This window comes from Ovis aries, chromosome 1 (assembly GCF_016772045.2).
Source record: "Ovis aries strain OAR_USU_Benz2616 breed Rambouillet chromosome 1, ARS-UI_Ramb_v3.0, whole genome shotgun sequence".
Lineage (NCBI taxonomy): Eukaryota > Metazoa > Chordata > Mammalia > Artiodactyla > Bovidae > Ovis > Ovis aries.
The window spans coordinates 36626283-36649875 of NC_056054.1; the positions used below are offsets into that span (position 1 = coordinate 36626283).

The 23593-nt window shown below is 41.4% G+C and overlaps 1 protein-coding gene and 1 pseudogene across 15 annotated transcripts in view; both read left to right on the top strand.

Annotated features, from left to right (window-relative positions):
* NFIA (nuclear factor I A) overlaps positions 1 to 23593 on the top strand; it is a 402938-nt gene that overhangs the window by 307856 nt on the left and 71489 nt on the right. For all 15 annotated transcript variants that reach the window (XM_012160811.5, XM_060410138.1, XM_060410133.1 and 12 more), the window contains one exon: positions 5207 to 5335. In XM_012160811.5, the coding sequence (XP_012016201.1) occupies positions 5207 to 5335 (129 nt within the window). The remainder of the gene's footprint in view (positions 1 to 5206; positions 5336 to 23593) is intronic.
* Positions 16069 to 22402, top strand: LOC105605156 (protein phosphatase 1 regulatory subunit 14B-like; annotated as a pseudogene).

Genomic DNA, 23593 nt, shown 5'->3' on the forward strand with positions numbered 1-23593 from the left:
GTCTTACCATTTTCTCTGGGTGAGCATAGGCTAATGGAAAACCTCATTATTAGAACAGACATTAAAAATATTGAAAACTTCTGGATTTCTAGAGATTAGTTAGTGCATAGTAAGCATCTTTAATGGGCTTCCCAGGTGGTGCTAGTGTTAAAGAACCCACTTGCCAATGCAGGAGATGTAAGGGATGTGGGTTCAATCCCTGGGTCGGAAGATCCCCTGGAGGAGGGCATGGAAACCTTCAGTATTCTTGACTGGAGAGTCCCACAGACAGAGGGGCCTGACTGGCTACAGTCCATGAGGTCGCAAAGAGTTGGACACGACTGAAATAACTTAGCACCAGGCATCTTTAATATACATATTACTAGGGTCAACAAGTCTTATATTTTAATATCATGTTAGTCTGCTAATGCTGTATAACAAACTACCACAAATTTAGCTTAAAGCATCACACATTTATTATCTCACAGTTTCCATGGGTCAAGAGTCTGAGCGCTGCTTAGCTGGTTCCTTTACTCAGGAACCCACAAGAGTACAATCAAAATTTTGTCCAGGCCAAATTCCTTTCTGTAGTTTAGGGTTTTCTCCGGAGTGGGGGTGGGGGAGGAGAACTTTTTTTTTTTTTTAATTGCTTTGCAATGTTGTGTTACTTTCTGCTGTGTAATGAAGTGAACCAGCCATATGTATACATAGATCCCTCCCTCTTGAACTTCCCACCCACACTGCCCATTCCACCCCCTCTAGGTTATCACAGAGCCTTGAGCTGAGCTTCTTGTGCTTTATAACAGCTTTCCATTTGCTACCTATTTTTTACACCTGGTATTTTATGTACATCAATCCCAACACATGATTATTGGCAGAATTCTATTCCTTGCAGCTTTAAGACTAAGGTTCCAGCTTCCTTAAAGCCCTCTGTCAGTCACAGCCCTGCTTAGCCCCTCAAGGTCCCTACAGTTCCTTGCCATGGGGCCCTCTCACAGGTCCTTTTTACCATGTGGCAGCTTATTTCTTCAAAGTAAGCAGGAGATTCTCTCTGACTTCTAGTCCTTCTTTTGAAGGACTCACCTGATAGAGTCAGGCTCAGTTCAGTTCAGTCACTCAGTCATGTCTGACTCTTTGCGACCCCATGAACTGCAGCCTGCCAGGCCTCCCGTTCCGTCACCAACTCCTGGAGTCCCCCCAAACCCATGTCTATCAAGTCGGTGATACCATCCAACCATCTCATCCTCTGCCGTCCTCTTCTCCTCCTGCCCTCAATCTTTCCAGTCTTTTACAGTGAGCCAGTTCTTCACATTAGGTGGCCCAAGTATTGGAGTTTCAGCTTCAACATCAGTCCTACCAATGAACACCCAGGACTGATCTCCTTTAGGATGGACTGGTTGGATCTCCTTGCAGTCCAAGGGACTCTCAAGAGTCTTCTCCAACACCACAGTTCAAAAGCATCAATTCTTTGGTGCTCAGCTTTCTTTATAGACCAACTCTCACATCCATACATGACTACTGGAAAAACCATAGCCTTGACTAGACGGACCTTTGTTGACAAAGTAATGTCTCTGCTTTTTAATAGGCTCTCTAGGTTGGTCATAACTTTTCCTTCCAAGGAGTAAACATCTCTTAATTTCATGGCTGCAATCACCATCTGCAGTGATTTTGGAGCCCAGAAAAATAAAGTCTGACACTGTTTCCACTCTTTTCCCATCTATTTCCCATGAAGTGATGGGACTGGATGCCATGATCTGTTTTCTGAATGTTGAGCTTTAAGCCAACTTTTTCACTCTCCTCTTTCACCTTCATCAAGAGGCTCTTTAGTTCTTCTTCACTTTTTGGCATAAGGGTGGTGTCATCTGCATATCTGAGGTTATTGATATTTCTCCCTGCAATCTTGACTCCAGCTTGTGCTTCTTCCAGCTGAGCTTTTCTTATGATGTACTCTGCATATAGGTTAAATAAGCAGGGTGACAATATACATCTTGACATACACCTTTTTTATTTGAAACCAGTCTGTTGTTCCATGTCCAGTTCTAACTGTTGCTTCCTGACCTGCATATAGGTTTCTCAAGAGGCAGGTCATCTGGTCTGGTATTCCCATCTCTTCCAGAATTTTCCACAGTTTATTGTGATCCGCACAGTCGAAGGCTTTGGCATAGTCAATAATGCAGAAATAGATGTATTTCTGGAACTCTCTTGCTTTTTTGATGATCCAGTGGATGTTGGCAATTTGGTGTCTGATTCTTCTGCCTTTTCTAAATCCAGCTAGACTTCTTTATTTTTACATATCAAAAAGAACTTTGAAGTAATATTTTGTTGTTCCAGAAAAATGTGTAGCATTATTTCATAATCTTTTTTAAGAAATCTGATACTTCTAAAAAATATATTGAAATGAAAGTTTTGACTCATTAAGAGAAAGCCAATCAGTCATTCATCTGTGCAGTAATTGTATAACAGTTGTATAGCTATTTGGTAAAAGAAATTTTAACAAGGAGTTTATTTTTAACATAACATACAGAAACCAAATTTGATTTCAGAAAGAAAAGCTAGGATTAATGTTGTCTAGTTTTAAACAGAAATCAGTTGACTAGCATTTTGAAACTTCATTTGGTCAATTAAGTATACAAAGCAAATTAACCAAAACATACATTGTGCATATGGAGAAAATATTAAAGTATATAATAAGGAAAAGTGCTCAATATGAGTCTTTAAAAATTGAAAACATAAAGTAATTTTGAGATTCATGACAGTCTTGGGGTTCATATTACTTGGCTGTGATAAATTTAGAAGATTATACAGAGTTTGGCTTGTTCTTCTTATACACACAGTATTTCTTCTCAGTTTAACCCTTTTAAAGAGGATTTGAATTTTGATCATTTTGAATCCATTTACCACCTTCATCATCTTGATGTATATTATCTAAATATAATTTCCCTCCCCCCCCCCTTTTAAAAGTGGAACTGGTGGGTTTAAAGCATGCCAGCATTTCTGCCCTATTTAGAATGGCATGGGTTGGAAAACATGAACTTTTCAAAGAAATGACAGCTTTTCCTTGAGTCGAACCATTTGCTTTCTTTAATAAGATTAGTTCAGATACTGCATTTCATCAATTCCATCATCTGAAAAAAATCCTGCCATCTTAAAAGTTTTGACATTTTCATTTTCTATTCTATTTCTGCTCTATGACACATAGTTCAGGCATTTGGCTGAGTTTAAATTAGTGGACTGGTTGGAAGCCTTAAAATGTGTTTGCACAGGAGAAGTTTGAATGAATTGGGAGATTTGTTTACATTTGGAGCTTTGTATTTTTTCCTTTTATTTTTAAATTTGAAATCTCTTCTCATGATGATACCTTAGGTTAGGTTACTTGCAGTGAACGTTAATCCAAAATCTCAATTCATCCTGATGATGTTAGGACATTGGCATGACATGACTTTGGTTACTGATTCAGCGAGCAAACAAATATAGCTAAAGTCACTTAGTGACTTGTTTCTAATTCAAGGCACATAGATATTGATCTAGAGTGGATCTGATCCTGATTTGTCTAGTTTGTGTGAAAATCACACACCACTTCATGTTGTCCTTGTCTGTCTATGCAAATTTACTTACAGTTTGCAGTTTGTTTCTTTTCTGGGGTTAAAGCCCCAAGTTTGGCTCTGTCCAGGCATCTCTTAGTAAAGCCACAAATAAAGCTGAGAACTGTAAAAGTGTTAATAGTTTACATATCTTTTCAGGCCACTTGGTATGTTCTAGACTGCTTGTCAGATAGCCTGAAAATAGAGGCAGGCAAAGCAGGCCTGGTCTCTGTTCTTACAGAATCTGTAGTCACACTTGGAAGGTTGTCTTGTAGAGAATCTCATTAAGGAAATCTGTGGTCAGAAATAAGCACATGTTTAGACATAGGCCAAACTAGCTAAGTTTCTGAACAGATGTATACTTACAAAGTGCTTAGAATAGTAATGATACTTAGCAACTACTTGATAACAGTTACATGCTAATATCATTATTATTTTTATTATTTATTTTTCCAGGTCACCCAAATAATTCTCTGGCCATAGACAGAGCATAATACATATGAATATATAAGTGAAATGAGATTTGGTTCTTTGACATGCAATCAGACCAATTTTGTACTGCAAATTTAAAAGAGCCCAAATTTGTCCTGTGATGTGGAGACTAGGAATCATTTCCTTTATTTTTACATCCAAGTTTTCATGGTTTTAACTGGCACCCTACCAAACTGATAGATGCCTCTAGTTGTGTGTGTCAGTGTGGTTGCTGAGAACATTACATTCAGTAATTACAGGGGACAATTTTTGCATGATTTTCTTCCTAGAGCATTTGCTATGCTGGAAATGCTATGAAAAGCTTAGACGATAGTACAAATACTATTTTTAAAAACAAACTTTTATTATATATTCTTAAAATAAAGTAATATATGTTCATCATAGAAAAAAACAAGCAGAAAAAAGCAGGGATAATCACTCAAATCCGACGTGCAAAGAGAACTGCTATTATGGTTTATGCATATTTCTTTGCAGTTGTTTCTCTGTACATAGAAATACATTTTAAAATGGCATCACAGTGTAATATCCCATTTTGTGATGGCTTGCTCTGTCTTTATCCTATGTCATTAAACTCCTTTCCATTGTCATTATTCTTTTACAATATTATTTGCACTGGCTATGACATCTTTGACCATTTAATTTTTATTTTTCAACTTTTACCTTTTCTTTTTTTCTATTATAATTTATTCACTGGGTGAACAACTGAGTTACCATTGTTGAGGGTTTTTTAAATGTTAAAGCAGCTAAATTGTATAAAATGTGCCTTGGCACTGAAATGAAGTAACGGGCAAGATGAAATGACTGCATACGAATCCTCATATGCTTTTATAGCCTTCTCTATGAATGGTCCCAGAGGCCTCTGGCCCAGACAACACTTTCAGGAAGCACTGGGAAAGTGGTGTTCCATAACTAGAGAAGATCAGAAACCCTCAAATGGGCTGCGATTCAGGAGAGTAAGTTAAATCAACTATATGCTGACGCCAGGGGACCCTTCTGTTAGCTGTTTGTTTCTATGACAAATTCAACCCCATTCAAACTAACTTTTCCATTCGCAGGTAGATTTCTTGTTTCAATTCTCTGAAGTTTGGTCTTTTAGGTTGCATAAGCCGTGTTCCATGATTTAAGTGTGCTTATCCATTCATCCTTCCTGCCAGGAATGCCATCTCCAACCACACTGAAGAAGTCGGAGAAGTCTGGTTTCAGCAGCCCCTCTCCTTCACAGACCTCCTCCCTGGGAACGGCATTCACACAGCATCACCGACCTGTCATTACAGGACCCAGAGGTGAGCTGCTCCGCTGGCACCCTTGACTGTGCTTAGTTCATGACCTTGGAACGAGAGTAGTGAAATGAGAGACAACAAGGACTCCCCCAGAGTAGTTCTGAAGGAAGTGAGTGTTCCAGTGTCTTATCCTCAGGGACTGCTTTGGAATTGTAGGGACCCAAGAGATTTGGTATCAAACCCTGATCCTGACCTCTTTCTTTGTTGGTGGGATGTTGCAAAGAGGTGGGAGGTAATTTGAATTAACCAAAATCAAACCTGTCTTAAGGGCTTTCCTGGTGGCTCAGGTGGTAAAGAATCTGCCTACTATCTGGGAGATCCCTGAGTTGGGAAAATCCTCTGGAGAAGGGGGTGGCTACCCACTCCAGTATTCTTGCCTGGAGAATTCCATGGACAGAGGAACCTAGTAGCCACAGTCCATGGGGTCACAAAGAGTTGGACACTAATGAGCAACTAACACTTCCTTAGAAATTGTATGAGAGGGGCACTTGTGTGTGTGTGTGTGTGTGTGTGTGTGTGTGTGTGTGTGTTAGGTGAGTTTATTTTTGTGTGATAGCTTGTTTTCATTCTCTCACCCCTGCTGATTCCCCTTTCTTGAAACCTGATTTCAATATGTGGCATTTTGCGTTGAGGTTGTTTGCATCACCGTGTTGACGAGCCGTCTTCATTTACCCCTTTTGAAGTGGTAGATAGTTTGTCTGGTTTTCATTGCAATGTTTTCATTATTTTTGTCTCGTGTGCTTTTGAGTTTATTATTAAAATGTGTCCACAAGAAATATGATTTGTATTTCACATTAAAGACAAGCTTTAAACCTCAAGAGAATGTCAGCAAATCACTTAACTTGATCTTGTTGCAAGATGAAAATATTTATTAGTTTGTTTATGAAACTCCCACAGTAGGAGTATGAATAATTGTAACCAAGTTTGCTTTCTTCCATCAGATTTTTGTTTAGGTAAGTTTGTGATCTACCAGCTGCTATCATAAAACATCCTAGAAAGTTATGGTCTCTTGTCTACTTTGACATACGCCTGGAGAAACTGGTATTTCTTGCATTAATCTCAATGTGAGTCCCACAAATCTGAATCCGTTTATGAATACTCTGTGTACATCTCAGGGAAATATAGCAGTTTAGAGGGCTGGCCAAAGTACATGTGTAGAAATCACCTTGAAGAAAATAAGTATTTTGACTATTATATGAAGCTGTGTCTCTATCCACAATTATGAAAGCTCACTTGCCCCATCTTTAAAGATCTTGTGATCATTGATGGAACTTTCTTAAGTGTCCTAATTATTTCACTTGTGTGTAAGAGTGAAAAATATGTGCATTCCCCCCCCCCAATTTGAAAACCTTGCATCTGACTGGAATTATGTGCTCCCAGAATGAATCTCTTTGAATGGGGCAGTGTGATGATATAATTCTCGTTGTCAGCATTCCTTAAGCATTGAAACTGTGGTGGGAGGTAAGAGATAACGAAGATTTAGTTAGAAGACTTTTGGTCTCAGGGAGATAAGGCCTGTATGTTTCTCATCTTTTTATGATCAGGCTGACATGTTCTAAATGCTACATGGATCTTAAAAGCAGAGGTTTCTGTAGGAAACTCTGGAGGGAACTGTGGAGGTTCCTTCATCCATCAATCAAGGATTTACTGAGTGCTTGTCACTGGGCAGGCACTGGGAATTCAGTGGTTCCTGTCCTCATAGAGCGTATTGTCCAGTACAGAAAAATAAGCATTTAGAATATGTTGTGGAATGCACAGTTACTTTTCACTTTATATCACCTAAAGAATGTTCAAAGGGTAGATATTGTCAAAGTCAAATCTTTAAAGTCACTTAGATGAATGGAGAGCATTCCAAGCGAAGAAAAGACTCCTGGTACACCAGGATTAGGAAGCAGCAACGCCAGCAATCAGGGCAGTTTGTTGAGTTGCCTCTTTCCATTTCTGCTTATCGTCTGAATTTTTTAATGTCCTTTCCAATAAAATGGGGACAGTAGTAATGGCACCCCACTCCAGCACTCTTGCCTGGAAAATCCCATGGACGGAGGAGCCTGGTGGGCTGCAGTCCATGGGGTCACTAAGAGTCGGACACGACTGAGTGACTTCACTTTCACTTTTCACTTTCATGCTTTGGAGAAGGAAATGGCAACCCACTGCAGTGTTCTTGCCTGGAGAATCCCAGGGACGGTGGAGCCTGGTGGGCTGCCGTCTGTGGGGTCGCACCGAGTCGGACACGACTGAAGCGACTTAGCAGCAGCAGCAGCAGCAGCAGCAGTAGCAGTACTGCTGAAGGATTTTTTTTTTCTCCCAATCTCACATTCTTACACAGAAACTACAATAAAACAGTATTTGTAGAGACTCTGAGGAGTATAAGGCAATGTGTATATGTTATCATTTATTCAGTAAATACTGAATGCTTTTTATATGTCTTGCCTTAAAACTATAGATCTAGAAATGATTTTAGCACTTACCCATAAGTGCCATGATTGGGAGCTTCTTCATTGCTAAACAGTTAATCACATTTGCTAAAATGATCCACACTGAGTTGAACCAGAGGGGACCTTCTTATTCTACAGAACTGTGAGTTTTGGTCTTCTATTAATACTCATGGAATTGTTTATAAGGAAAAGAGAAAGATGCCCAATTTAAAAATTATGGAACAATTATGGAATTCCGAAGAATTTTTTCATCAGACTTCAATATGGTTCACAGCATCCTCAGGTCTCCTTTCTGGGAAATCTGCTCAGGAACCCATTCTTATTACATCCTGCCCAACTTAGTGGTCTGGTGAAGGGAAGTGGGGCAGTTGGTATGAAATACCTCAGCGGCATCTTTGTAGTCAGCATGACAGAGTTGAGATAGCTTAACGTAAGACCCTATTGGGCTAAGACCTTTTTAAAGTTTGGTGGTTAGATACTTGTTATTTAAGACATACTTGCTATAGACATCATATTCCCTCTTATCCTTCTGTGAACTGGTTGGAAAGCTAATGCTTGGAATGACATCACATCTGGGACTAAGAGTTGATGTTTTAGGAAGATAAGGCTGGATTTAAAAAAGGAGAGTCTGGCAGAGGGAGCCAGGCATGTACATTAAGGAGAATTCAACCTCACACGTTCTTTTTATTGGAAGGAGAGGCTTGGCTTCCCTGGTGACTCAGATGGTAAAGAATCCATCTGCAGTGCAGGAGACCCAGGCTTGACCCCTGGGTCAGACAGATCCTCTGGAGAAGGAAATGGCAAGCCCATTCCAGTATTTTTGCCTGGAGAACCCCATGGACAGAGGAACCTGGCGGGCTCCAGTCCATGGAGTCGCAAAGAGTCAGACACAACTGAGTGACTAACACTTTCACTTGCTCTTACTACAATCTGAAATGGTAAATCATTAGAGAATCCAGATAGGCGATCAGACTTCAAAAAGGCCAGGAAGAAGAGAAAGGTGTGTCCTTTATCAGGATCCTGGGGCACTGGGGAGGCTGTTAACTGTAGTCCTGTTCAGAGTCACATGGTATAGTCACCTCTGGATAGCACCTAGATTGTAAGACCTCTGCTGCCTTCTTTAAAATTCCTCATGGGAATACCTCGACTAGACAAACAACAGTCGGTAGACAGCAGCTATGTGATGTACCCCAGTGCCCAGGCCAGAGGTGGTATGCTAACAGAGCCACAGAACAGCAAATCCACCTCAGATTTCAATGAGTTCACCAAATTCAGTGAAAACAAGCAATGGTCCTGTTTTTCACTGCAAAAGTTAGCTATATTTAGAAATTTGGTGGCTACTTTTTACACAGGAAACCTCTTTGATGATTGCAAAGCTGAGGCAGAAAAAATAGAGCCTCGAGGGGAGTGAGTAAGTGCAGAAGCTAGGGTTGGAGGTCGGATAGACTGGTGTTTGAATCCTGTTTCCACCACTTTTATCAGCTGTGTGAACCTGGCACAGAGCTTTGCTTCTCTGAGCCATGGGTTCCTCATCTATAAATTGAAGATCTAATCTCGACCTCAGAGAATTATATTATCTTAGGAGTAGATGAAATCATCTACTTACAGCCATGATCAGGTCAGGCAAACAATTAAGTCACCCGTTTTCATCAGGGCTTTGAAAGCCTCATGCTATCATGCTGTCCTCCTGCCTTTGCCTGTCCACACACTGTCCATCCCAAGACCAATTCGGGTACCACTTTCTACCTGAAACCTGCTCAGCTCCAACCAGGCTGCCATCATCTCTCAATCTGCAGGCTCTGGGAGCCTCTCACGTCATGTCTTCACACTCCCTACACCAACTTGGTCTTACTTCGTCAGTTCACGTACATGTCTTGTTCTTTCTCTAGAACAAAACCTCTGTGAGGAAGGATCTCTAATAAACACTTTTTGATATCTTTATTGTTTCTCACACCATGGGTTTTGAGCTCAGATTTTACTTGAATGAATAAAAAGTATGTAAGTTGTGCATAAAATGTACATAAGAGATATTCATCCCATCCCTGAAACTGACAGATTTTCACTGCTTCTAAGGGTGACATATGACAATAGTTTATATGGCACTCCTTTATAAGGAATGTCCAAGATGAGGAAGAACCATGGCCTTTCATCCAAAGAAAGCTATTGCAAGATTATGAAGTAAGGTTTATTAAAAGTTATGGTGTTTCTTAGTTGATGCTATTCTAATCTTCTAAACTAAAATTGGAATCTAATTTTCCAATTTACCTTGTGAAGGTAGGGACATGTGGTTTCTTAAAATGAATCCCCTCTCTGATAGGTGTCATTGTTTATGGCTTTGATAAATCATTTAACATTGTGACCTCTGTTTAGCCATCGCATGGGGGATGATACTTCGCCACCTTACCTGGTGGCTCAGATGGTAAAGAATCTGCCTGCAATGTAGGAGGCTCAGGTTTGATCCCAGGTTGGAAAGAGTCCCTGAAAAAGGGAATGGCTGCCTACTCCAGGATTCTTGCCTAGAGAATTCTGACAGAGAAGCCTGGGGTGTTACAGTCCATAGTGTCCCAAAGAGTCAGATACGACTGAGTAACTAACATTTACGTAGTTAAAATTAGGTGAAGAAGTTAAAGACTGGAATGCCCTACTGACTGAGGAAGAGATTAAATTTCCGTAAGGGTGTTTGTTACGTCATTATACGTTATTACAGTTACCGTGCACTTTAAATGGAAAGAGTGGGCTTTCAAAGACTTTCTTTTAGCAGTACTTAAAATTTCAACCGTAATAAAGTATTTAATCATGACAATTCATCTTCTTCATGATAGTGAAGAAAAATTGTCATTTTTCTTTTATCTTCCTTTTGCCTTTCTAAGAGTTGTAAACTTGCCTGATGATTTTTTTTAATTTAATTTAATTTTTTAATTTTTATTTATTTATTTATTTATTTATTTTACTTTACAATACTGTATTGGTTTTGCCATACATTGACATGAATCCACCACAGGTGTACATGAGTTCCCAACCCTGAACCCCCCTCCCACCTCCCTCCCTATACCTAACTCCTTGAGAATTATTTGGAGTACTCATCAGAGATATTTTAGAATTTCTTAAAAGTTGTCTTCTCGAAACTTATGTTTCTGCCTTAAGTCTTTGCTATTTTCAAAAGCGAGATAATAGATGATACTTAATGTAAATGCTTAGCACAAGGTAAAGCGACTCTGTGCTTTAGGGATCAAGAGGCAGTAAGGAACCTGCACGATACACGATGTTAAGCAGGGGTTGAGAGTAATTGACAAATAAGCACCGATTGAGCTTCGTCTAGAGCCATAGAATTTCAGAATAGTGCTCTTGGAGCCTTCTGGTTTAATTCTTTTCCTGGATCCCTTAAGAATGTGTTTGGCTGTAAGTAACTGGAAATCTAAGACAAACATATGGAGTTTTCCTTGGTGGCTCAGTGGTAAAGAATCTGCCTACCAGTGCAAGAAACATGAGTTCAGTCCCTGATCTGGGAAGACCCCACATGCCCTGGAACGACTAAATCTATGGGCCACAACTATGGAGCCTTGATCTAGAGCCCAGGAACCACCACTGCTGAGCCTGCATGCCCTAGAGTGAGTGGTCTGCAACAAGAAAAGCCACCACAATGAGAAGGCTGCACACTGCAACTAGAGAGTAGCCCCCACTCACCACAACTAGAGAAAAGGTCCTCACAGCAGCAGAGACCCAGCACAGCCATAAATAAATAAATACAATTGAAAAAATAAAAACCAAACATGTGATTCAGAACTGTCATGGTGGCACCTAAGTGCAGTCAAGGATTGAGATTTCTTGTCTTATTCATGCTTTAGTGGATTGTTCCCATCCTCATGCAGTGACCTCAGGGTCACAGTGTAGCCACTGCCCTCTGCCATGCATCTGCATTCCACGTGTTTTAAAGAAGGGAGCAGACAAGAGCCAAAAGTGCCTGCCAGGTCATTTTGCCACCTTTCATAGAATCTTACTCAGCATGATCAAAACTATGCCTCTTGATCACCGCTAGCTGCAAGGGAGGCTGGAAAATCTAAGTATTTGACAGAGCATATTGCTGCTCTGTTTAAAATGGGGTTTTATAAGTAGGTAAATAGGAGAAAAATATTCTGGCTAGCAGCCAGCAACATAGTTACCGTTACTCAGAGAAATGTGAAATCTGAGTTGGCCAGAGCCAAGACTAGAAATCTAGCCTCCAGTGCTAAGCCTTTTTCAACGTATTTCTACCTTTTTCTCCACTACTGGGAGAAACCAACTGCATTTATTTCAACAGTTAGTTTGTTTTCACAATGTTTATTAGTCAAGGACATGACATAGCCATTTAGATCTTTTGATAAGTATGATACAACTCTTATTATCACACTGAGTTTTTTTTATAATAGCAGCCATAAACAGATCACTTGACCTTTTTTTATGAGACCATGAATCCTTGCTACTGGTAAATGCAGGGTTTCTGGTAGGTGCAAGTCATTTCAAAGATAGCTTTTGAGGTCAGTTTGAATTTTTTTTAATATTGAAATTAGTGTGCAGACTCCCATTACTGTCTAGGGGCCTGTTAACTTTTCCACAAATATTTATCAAGTACTTACAGGGTACAAGGTGCTCTGCTACTTGCTGAATAGAGTGGGGAATAAAGCTTGGATTCTGGCCTCAACTTGCTTACTTCCTAGTAGATGGCAGACAAGAAACCCAGCCTTGTATTACTGTGATGGGTGCTCCCAGGGTGCTGCCAAGATCAGGGTCCACCTGATAGAACTACCATGGCAGTTGACACTGGGCGAGTCCAAACAAGTGTGACTTAACCCTCTCTCAAAGAGTACCTCCTAGTTGTAAGCAGGCAGCAACAGCAAACAATTGTGCTTTTAGACAACTAAGTACTGAGGAATCCAGACACACAAAGTGTGAGCGAATGGCCAAAGCCCCACTTCTTTATGGGTCAACACACACACACACACACACACACACACACACGAAGGGATTTTAGAAGTCAGATTGCCCTGATTTTGAAGACGTGCACAATATGTATTAAAACAATAACCATGTAAACTTAAGATACATTGTGCAGCTTTCAAAGAATCCTGCCAGTTTCTGTTCAGACATTTACATGCTCTATGAACCTCTCTAAATCCAGGATCCTCATGGCCCAATCAAGGATCTTGCCTTTAGTGATGAGACATGTGAGGGTATGAAGTCAATAGTATCTCCCAGTTTGGCTAAAGATAATACACTGCAGAGAATTATGAGAATAAGATAACTTTCCAGGAAGTTGAGGTCACCAGGAAAGGTTAGAAGACTGGAGATTCAAAGACAATAATAGAGAAGGAAGGAAGGAGAGGAATAGTGGGAAGGCTCAGTCATCACTAGATGGCAGGGCCATTAGAATGGGACCACGTCTTTATTCTTCCTCCTGAGATTCTGTATCTCTCAGCCTCATGGATGGTGTTAGCAAAGCACTTAGTAGGTATTTGTTGAATGAGCACATAGATTTGATTGACAGCAAACAGGAAGTTTGGAAATAACAGGTAGTTTTCCATCCTCCATGTGTGGTAATAATACCATATTCAAATGCATGTGTTTCATAGTATTTAGGGAGATGCATAGCATCGTGAATAAGTGCTCGATATACACTTGTTGTTTAGTCACTGTCTTGTCTGACCCTCTGTGCCCCTATAAACCGAACGTGCCAGGTTCCTCTGTCCTCCACTGTCAGTCCCTGAGTTTGCTCAAATTCTTGTCCTTTGATCCAGTGATGCTATCTAACCATCTCATCCTCTGCTGACCCCTTCTCTGTTTGCCTTTAATCTTTCCCAGCATCAGGGTCTTTTCCAGTGAGTCAGAAAGTGGCCAAAGTATTGGGCTTCAGCAACAGTTCTTCCAATGAATGTTCAGGACTGACTTTCTTTAGGATTAACTGGTTTGATCTCCCTGCTGTCCAGGGACTCCTCAAGAGTCTTCTCCAGCACCACAATTTGAAAGTATCAATTCTCTGATGCTCAGCCTTCTTTATGGTTCAACTCTCAAATCCATACATTTACTCTGTTTTAATTAAGAGCTTCTAGTTTCATGGACATTAAGAGAAATACTGAGCTCAGAATGATTTGATCCTCTTTTTATGGAGTATTTGCTGTGGTATTATAAATGTTTCTGCCCAAATGAAGGACCCTGAAGAAGGAAGAAGTCCCTGGTGCTCCATCGCTCTCGTGACCTTGGCATCCTTCCTTGGCATGCACCCCCTACCTAAGCAGTTGGTTCATTTAGCTTTCTTGTATCATGTCAGCAGACTCCTTTGCCTCTTAGGAAATATTTTTAACTTAGTTGTAGAACACACTAGTGCTCCTTTCAGTGGAGCTGAATTTAATTTGTCTCTCCTGGTTTAGTGCAATTGAATCATCTCAGGAAAATGAGAAGCAATTAAGTACCTGTTGCTAACAAGGTGCTGAAATAATCTGCCAACAGATGCAAAGTATTTATTTATTATTGGAGTATGTCATTTGAGAAAACATTACGTTGTCTTTTGACAATCAGAATTGACTTTCAAATGCAGGCGTCACAGACCTAACAAGTACCACCTCTGAGGAGCACTGAAAAGAGAATAAGAGGGCTTGTGAACACTGGGCAAGGTTAGCTCAAGTGCCGGTGCCGGGCCTAATGGGCACCGTTGTTGATGGGATTTGAAGGAACTGGATGGTAAAGAGGAAAAGCAGCTTTTTAGCAAAGGCCCTTTAAGTCCCAGTTCAGGAAATTATTAAATTCATTAGCCAGATACTTACAGCCAGCTATTACTACCCAGCCAAAGGAAAAAACAGTGCCAGCAAATGTTTTAAAACTACAACTAAACAAAAGTCAGGAAGCGTGTAATTAAAACTGTACCTTTATTGTATTGTAAAGAGTTTCACTGTGACATGGAAAATATTTAAAGGAGAAGGCTGTTTAGCTAATTTGTCTGCAAGTGAACTGCTTAGTGGAGAAGTACCCTAAATTAACTGTAAGGCCACCCACCGAGCGAGCCTCATAAAGGGCCGTGGCTGCTCAGCTTGGTTTTGTGTAACCGTTCAATAATTACTAGATAAATGCATAACTAAAAGCTCTATTACACTAATAATTTGTACTGAGATAGATGTGTGGGACACCCTGCTGGGTTAATTTGTCATCCCCGCAGCAAACTTCTAAAGAGAGCCCTTCTGCAGTGCTGTCTGTTAATACGTGGTCCCAAGGAGGACAGGTTAGAGCAGTAAGACCAATTGGCTCCTTAATCTCTTAAAGAGGCAAAATGCACCCCGCCCCTCGCCCCCACCCAGCCGCAGGCCCTGGTGAGCGCCTGAGAAAAGAACAGGGTGATTGGTGATTAACCACGTGGACCCAGATTGAAACACTTTTAGACAAAAGGAGCTGCTCTCCCTTGGAATTTCTTGCCCTTTTCTCTCTTCTCTCTTCATCTCTCCCTCGCTGTCTTCCACCCCCACCTCCTTGTCCCCCAACCATAAATCCACACATATAGACACAGTGAAGGCACTGGTTCTGGGCAAAGTTTCTTTGAAATCATGTCACTGACAAGACTTCTGGGTACTGCTTGCACTGTAAATCCTATGACCAGATAAATCCCAATCAGGTCTTTCTAGTTGAGCTTAATATAATGTTGATTTTATGTTTAGATTCATTCTTCATTTTTTTGTTTTCAGAGTAGAATAAAAAGTCCGTATTGGGCTTGTATCTCCGTTTTATGTGGAATGCTGTCTTCTATCACACACACTCACACACTTGCTCTTTTAAATATGAAGCTAGCATTTAAGCTTTAATGCAGGGATGTCAACCTCCCCGATGGACAGAACCATAAAGCATGTTAGAGTTAAGTGAATTACTGTAGCATGGAACTGTAGCTTTAACAATGTTTATGTAGTATCAGCTTATCATCCACGTAGGCAAAACGGGGTGAGCACTGATACTCGAAATGGGAAGGCACAGTCCTGTTGATGTGGCTGCAGTATCACGCAGAGTCGCCCGTTTCATGCCACATCCTTTGTATTGTTGAAACAAGTGGATTCAATCACTCACATGAATGGATGGCCTTTTAAAATGTGTATTTCCACAGTAAATTTTACATTTGCCGTCTCTTAGTATTAAGTAGCAGTTACTTCCCCTTCACCCCAAACGATTCATTTTTCCTAGGTACAAAACACGTGTGAGGAACACCAGAATGGACAGGTTGTAATACAGTAGTAAGGGGCCTATGAGGCAAATATTGTGAAAGGAAGTAAATGATTTGACCTCTGAAAAATAATGCATATGGGAGCAGAAGAGTGCAATGAAAAGCACACGGGCTGCGGGGTCACGCAGGATAGAATTCAGACGCTGCCCGGCCACTCAGGATCTGCGCAAGCTTGTGCCAGTCCCTTGGCCTCTGCTGGCCTCTGTTTCCCCACCTGTACGAAACTTTAAGGTGTGAATAGGAGGAGGAAGTGAAATGCCATATGGAAAGGGCCATGTATGTGGTTAGTATGTTACCAAACGTTAGCTGTCTCAGAGTCCCCCCATCCCCATATCTTCTGCTGTCTTTTTATGTGGTTCTCGTGAAAGGATTCTCACTTCTCTCATTCCTCACTCCTCAACTCCAGCTTTCTCTTTTATCTGTTTCTGTGAGTCCAGAAGGTGTGTGTATTTCTCCTCACTGAGAGGAGTCTTATGGAAGTCTTCCAGGAGCCCCTGGAAGAGATGGGGCCTCAGGGACATGAGCCAGCCCAGTTACACCATCCCATCACTCTTGTTTGGTTGGAAGAACAGGCGAGTCTCCCTAGTGGGGCCGGTGAACCCCCTGCCATGATGACTAGCCCACAGCCGTGGTGACAACTTCACTTTGACTTGTCTTCATTCAGGCATGGCTCCTGCTAAGGAATAAGCACCATTGTTATTTACACAAGTCAAATCAGCAAATAATTTTTGAGAATGTACCATCTGCCAAGCACTGTGCTAGGCCCTAGTAAACAAACCAAACAAGCCTGTCCTGCCCCTCAGCCTGAAAGACCAGAAGAACAAACAGTTGTTACTCAGATGAGATTCATGAATTAAAGAAATGGATAATATAGCAAGGTATTAAAAGTATTTGTGGGCATTTGGATTTATGTGCGTCAGTTTGTGTGGGTCCATTGTATTGGTGTACAGTATGTATTTAGGAAACCTTAGTATCCCTGAGGGATATCTGTAGATCTTCCCGAATCCTCTAATTCCTGAATACCATAATAAGCATTGTTGAACTGTTGCATACCCAGTAATGCATCAGTCCCCGACCTTCTTGGTACCAGGGGCCAGTTTCATGGAAGACAGTTTTTTCACAGACTGGGATATAGGAGATGGTTTCAGGATGATTCAAGTGCATTACATTTATTGTGCATTTTATTTCTATTATTACTACATCAGCTCCACCTCAGACCATCAGGCATTAGATCCCAGAGGTTGGGGACTCCTGCAATAATGAACAGAAGACATGTTAATAAGTACTCTTTCAAGTGACATATTCTTACAAGTGAAAGAACCCAACCAGGTTGCTTAATCACCTCTCCATTCTCCCCAAAAGAAAATAATGGATTGGTTCGTGTAACAGAAAAGTCTGAGGGTTTGTGGCTTCAGGTAGAACTGGATCCAGATGCTCAGGCAAAACCTTCAGAAATCCATCTTTTTATCATTCTCAGATCATCTGTCCTCTGTGTGAATTTCATTCTCAGGCTGAATCTCCTCAGATCATGGCACTGATGATATGAGCAGTTCCAAGCTTAATTCCTACCTTGTAACAGTCCCAAGGGAAAAGAAGATCTAGAGAAGCCCAACTCCTTCCTGATGCTCCGAGTGGCCTAGTGTGGGTCATTTGCTCACTTTTAAAATAATCTTTATGTTTAAAAGATAGTGATCTGATTCCCTGGTGGCTCAGGCGGGAAAGAATCTGCCTGCAGTGTAGGAGACCTGAGTTTGATCCCTGGCTCAGGAAGATCCTCTGGAGAAGGGAATGGCTACCCACTCCCATATTCTTGGCTGGAGAATCCCGTGGACAGAGGAGCCTGGGGTTGCCATAGTCCATAGGGGTCACAAAGAATCAGACTAACTGAGTGACTAACACTTTAAAAGGTAATGGGGGAGGCAGCTGGCATGGCAGACGGTGGTCCCACAGGGGTTACAGTGTTGGTGACCCTGGTGTGCAAGCCAGGCAGTGGCAGCATCTACTTTCAGACCCCACCCCTGCCCCAGAGCTGCAGATGAGGCTTAAGGGAGGCGCCAAGGGAAGGTCATGGTCAGGTCTGACCTCAAGGAGCTACGGAAGCGCTTCAACCTGAGGAGTGGATCCTGGAGCAGTTCCCCGGCCTCTATGGCTGCCAGGAAGAGGGGATCCTGAAGCTGGAGATTGATGTGAATGAACTCCTGGACGTGGAGAGTGATGGGACCCAGCTGCCAGGGTCGAGAAGCTGCTGGTTGATTGTTACAAGCCCGCTGAGGCCTCTGTCTCTGGCCTGCTGGAAAAGATCTGGGGCATGCAGAAGCACACCCTGGAAAAAGACAGTCCTCCCACAAGACAGCCACTTCCCCCCAGTCTTATAGCAGCAGCAATACTGGGGGCCTGGTGCCGTGAGCAGGACTCCCTGTGCCTCCGGCCCAGAGGGCTCTTCCCTGATGTTAAAAATAAAGGTAATAAGTTTCTCATTGGTGTGGTCTGGGTTCTATGCTGACCCACAGAGCCTGGGGGGAGGGTGAAGTCAATGGCATAGACTGAAGTGGAGGGAAGGCTGTTACCCAAAGATACCTTCGAGCTTTGTTTCCAGAAGAACAGGTGAAGGACTGCTGGGCCGGCAAAGCTGATAGCTGCCCAGTCCAGGAGATTAGAGCACAGCTGTCCTGTGCCCAGGGCAGCAGAGTCGGCTCTCCCACCAGCCAAGTGACTCATGTTGCAGGTGGGGCTTGAAGAGCGCAGGTCAAACCTCGGTCTTAGGAGAGTGACAGTCCATGCCAGGGAACTCCAGGTCCATGGGAACAGTTGAGAACAGTTCAACTCTTTTTTACAAATTATTTATTTATTCACTTGCCTGTGCTGTGTCTTAGTTGTGGTAGGCAGGATCTTAAGTTGTGGTATGTGGGATGTAGTTCCCTGACCAGGAAGAGAACCCAGGCCCCCTGCCCTGGGAGCGTGGAGTCTTACCACTGGACCACCAGGGAGGTCCTAAGAACCGTTCAGCTCTTGATTCCCGATGGCCTTGTACTGCCACATGGCACTGCGTGATCCTGAGTACTTTCAGTATATCTTAACTTCGGACACGACTAAAGCGACTTAGCAGCAGCAGCAGCAGCAACTTATCCTAAGAACACAACTCTAAGGGTAATAAATAGCCCAGAGTCCAGCACACTGTCTGGGATACAGCAGATGCTCAACACATACTTTTTAAAGGTGTGAGCCCACTGTGTACTAGGCACCTACATACACTAATTCTGATTCTCAGAAAAATCTCTTAAATTAGTGCTATTTTATCCAATTTTACAGACAAGGATATGCAAGTTCGAAAATGTTGCATAACTTTTCCTAGACTCACATAGGGAGTGAATGATTTCAAAACCCCAAATAGTTGAGCTCTAAAAAGCACACAGACATAGGATTTCCATTTTGCAGCACAGAAAACCAAGGTGCTTAGGAAGTTGACACAGAGGTAGTTGATACTCAGCTTGGGGTAAACTTTGGTACCCTGACTTCAAACACTGGCCCAATGCATCTCATACTTCTCCTTGTGTGAAATTTATCAGCAGTAGGAATAAATCCCTAAATCCTATAGGGTGAATTCAGGAGGGTGCTTTGACACCTGTGCTTTAGTAATCATGTTACTCAGACATAGGGCCTTGAACTTCAGTGTATACCTATCAGTTGGGTGAGGGTGGTGGGAAGAGAGACCGTGAATCAGTCATTGCTTTGTTTGTTGTGGGGTTTGTTTGTATTGGTCTTGCACTTTTTTATTTTAAATGTCAGCAAAGACTTGCCAACAGCACAGGTCCCAGCACTCGGTAGGCCTCCCATAGGCTAGAGAACCTCCATGGAGCTTAGCGTTTCAAATCCCAGGTCATTTGAGGGTTAACTCTCTGTTAGCCTATGTGATCATCCAATCTGTGGTGGTTATTTTTCCCTTAAATGTTTTGATGTATCTCTTCTTCATCTCTAGTCTTATAGTATATCTTGCATGTTACATAGAAGCTCAAGTTCCCTTCATGGAACTGCATCTTGTCAACTTTGCTTATTAAACAGTCCCCCTTCACGTCTCCAGTAATCACAGCTGTTGTGTGGTGTTTGCAGGCATTTCACATTAGTCGTCATGGCGGCTTAGTTGATCCATGCATAAATATGGTCTGTTCAGAGAAGAGGCCCTATCAGTACCAAAAGGCTAGGGCTCTATCTCACAGAAAGAGCTTGAACTAGTGTATTCACTTAGGGGTTTTTTTAATTGCAATATAGTTGATTTATAATGTCGTGTTAGTTTCATGTTGGTTTCATTTCAGTTATATATTTGTACATGTATATGTATATATATATATTTTCTTTTTCGTATTCCTTTCCCTTAAAGGTTATTACACAGTTCTGAGTGTAGTTCTCTGTGCTGTGCAGTAGATCCTTGCTGGTTATCTACTACTTTTCTGACTCTTAGGTTTGACTTGACATGATATACACATGGATGGGGCTTCCCCAGTAGCTCACAGGTAAAGAATCTGACTGCAAAGCAGGAAACGCAGGTTCGATCCCTAGGTATGGAACATCCCCTGGAGAAGGGAATGGCAACCCACTCTGGTATTCTTCCCTAGAGGATCTCATGGGCAGAGGAGCCTGGTGGGCTACAGTCCACTGGGTCTCAAAGAGTCGGACAGAACTGAAGCAACTTAGCGTGTATGCATGCACATACACATGGATGTGGGAAACCAGCACGTACCCAAGGCATGTTAATTAATAGTGAAAAGGGTCAATCAAAAAGTGACAGTGGCTAGTTGGTGGGAATACAGAAGGCAAGCAGTTTGCTTTGGAAGCCTTCCAAAAGATGAGGCGTCAGCGGGAAGTCTAGCTGGGACAAGGACCAGGTTTGGTAGGCAGTGGGTAGGAGGGACAGAGATTATCTGGTGCTCAGCTCACAGACAGAGCGTTGTCGGCGTTTGGAGAGTGAACAGGAATTATGTGGGTCTACACAAAGAGTCGGACACGACTGAGCGACTGAACTGACTGACTGACTGACCCCAGGGGCCATTAGACTATGGCCCACCAGTCGAATCTAGCCCTCTGCTTGTTTCTTAAAAGAAAATGTTATCAGAACATTTTATGGCTATGCTCATTTATTTATGTGATATCTATGGCTGCTCCTGCATTGAGTAATTACAGCAAAAACCAAGAGGCCTGCAAAGCCTAAACTATGTCCTCTCTGGCCTTTACAGAAAATGTTTGCCAACCCCTAGTCTAGACTATAAACCAGGGCCTTTGAGAAAGAAAGGTCTTTAAGTAGCAAAAATTGATCTAAATTAAAATTTTTAAAGACCTTTTTCACCCCTTGCTATATTTTTTAAATTTATTTTTCCAAGATATTGGAATTTGATCTCTATCCTGAACTTCTACCTTAACTCAAATAGAATAGAATATATCAGTTATCTTGGAAGTCTACTGTAACAAAAAGTTACTTTGTTTGGTAGCAATAACATAAAAATACTGGTGTTTTGTAAGTCATCGTGAAATATCGTATATTTCTCTCATTTGATATACCCACGTTCTTTCACATGTATTCAGTGATGTTAAAGATGTGTTTTGAAAACCTTGGTTTGAGTCAAACGTTTGTTATTTAGAAAAAGTTCCACCTCCTAAAGGCTTGAAAACCATTGCCAGTTCCTTGTTCCTTGTGTCTCTGTTAAAATAAATCCCAGAACTCCAAACTTCTAAACTTTCGTGAATGGCAGGTCTGACTCACAAATGATGTATAAATTATAGCTATGGACCAGTAAGATTTCTCAGCTTTACGTAGGCTATCATGGTGTTACATATTGTGGTTTTGAATTTCTAAAGAAGCAAACTCCATAGTAGTTGACAGCCCAAACAATTCAAGTTCCATTTGCCCTTATGGAATGCTTTTTTTTAAGTGTGTGGGTTTTTTTTTTCCTTCTACTTTTTGCTCCTTTTAGAACTGTGCCAATTATTAAAATCTTTACTTTTAAATATGAGTAGTCAGGATTTCTTAATGCCACCTTGTACTTTGTGGAAATGGTTATTTTTGTCTAAATAACATCTTAATGCTGAAGACAGATGAGTAGCTTTTTCTTGTAATGGTGCTAACAGAGAGAAGCAGTTTGGAATTTCACCTGTTGCCACTGACAGTGTCAATTAATGGTAAGACTGAAGTTTCCCAAATGCCAGGCCTTGGGAGTGGTCATTCGCTCTATGAGCAAAGAAGACTGTGTAACGCCGTCTGACAAGCACGCTGCACCTGAAGGAGGATTTGATTTTATTGTTTGCATTGCTCTCCTAACAGCTTATCTTTGGAGCCTCCCATAGAAGAGAGACTAGGATCTAAGGGCTGGTGCCGGAAAGCAAAAACTAATATGAAATAAATCTAATTCTCTGTCCAACCCGTGAGACTCTGCAGTCATTCCTGGACGAGAAATTAAGTCAATGTCAAGCCTAAACAGAAGAATATATTTCAATCATGAATTCTTGGTTTGAGAAAAATGTAGGAGGGTTATTAGAACTTTTAAAGGTTCTGGTTGGGCAAAACTACTGGCAGTGGTAAAGAGAGGTGATTTTCTTTTGTCTCTTTTTTTCTAAGACTTAGAATGAATTAGAATGAAATACAAGATACCAAATCCATGTGGCCATGACTCCCTGGCCATCTTTGAGCTGGAAAAATCGTCTATATAAAGTCTCTTCCCTGTAGTGGACTCTCAGACCAAGATTCAGTTGTCAGACCTTAGAAATCTCTCGGCATACACAGTAATACAGTCATGACTTTGGCCTTCTCTTCCCCAGTCTTAATCAATTATGCCTTAAAGGAGGAAGAATACTTTTAAGTTATATATATATATATATATATATATATATATATATATACACACACACACACACACACACACACAATAACATTTAATTTTAAACTTTTCCTCTTTCAAACTAAAACCAAAGAGTCTTTTAAATAATTGGGGCCACAGTGGGGTGGAGGTGGGGGGCAGTGCACAGACAAGTAAACCAACCTGCCTGACCTGCTCTCTTGTTTTTCAGTATCCAGTAATATGATCATTTTGCAATAAATAACTGAGCCTACACCTCTGGGAAATTCTGAGTCTCTGCTTCTTTAATTGTGGCTACTTTGTTCAGATGTGTAGGCAGTGCCATTCCAGCCAAAGAAACCAGATCAAATTTCCTTCCTTCCCATCTTATTTGTATTCTTAATGAAAAGCCCAAGCAGTTGTTTGAAACAAGGCTGGCCTCTGGTTAAAGTTTAAACTAGTAGTGAGATCCATCTCAAACGGCGTGTTTGTGACACTTTTTGCTGCTCCTGGCCTAGGGTACTAAGAGTATTAGACCCCAGAAGCAGCCAATTTTGTAGTGCCTTTTAATACACAAAATTGTATTAACATCAACATGGATACAGATGGATGCATTGCAATAAACTGTAACCACTTGAGAAAAGCCTTTATTGACTCTCAAGTAAATAATGCACATTTTAAAGGATCTAAATATGCATTTACATAATGTGCTATAATTTTTTATTGTGTCAACTACTCACACACGCACATCCATAAGAGATGTTTTTCTCCATCA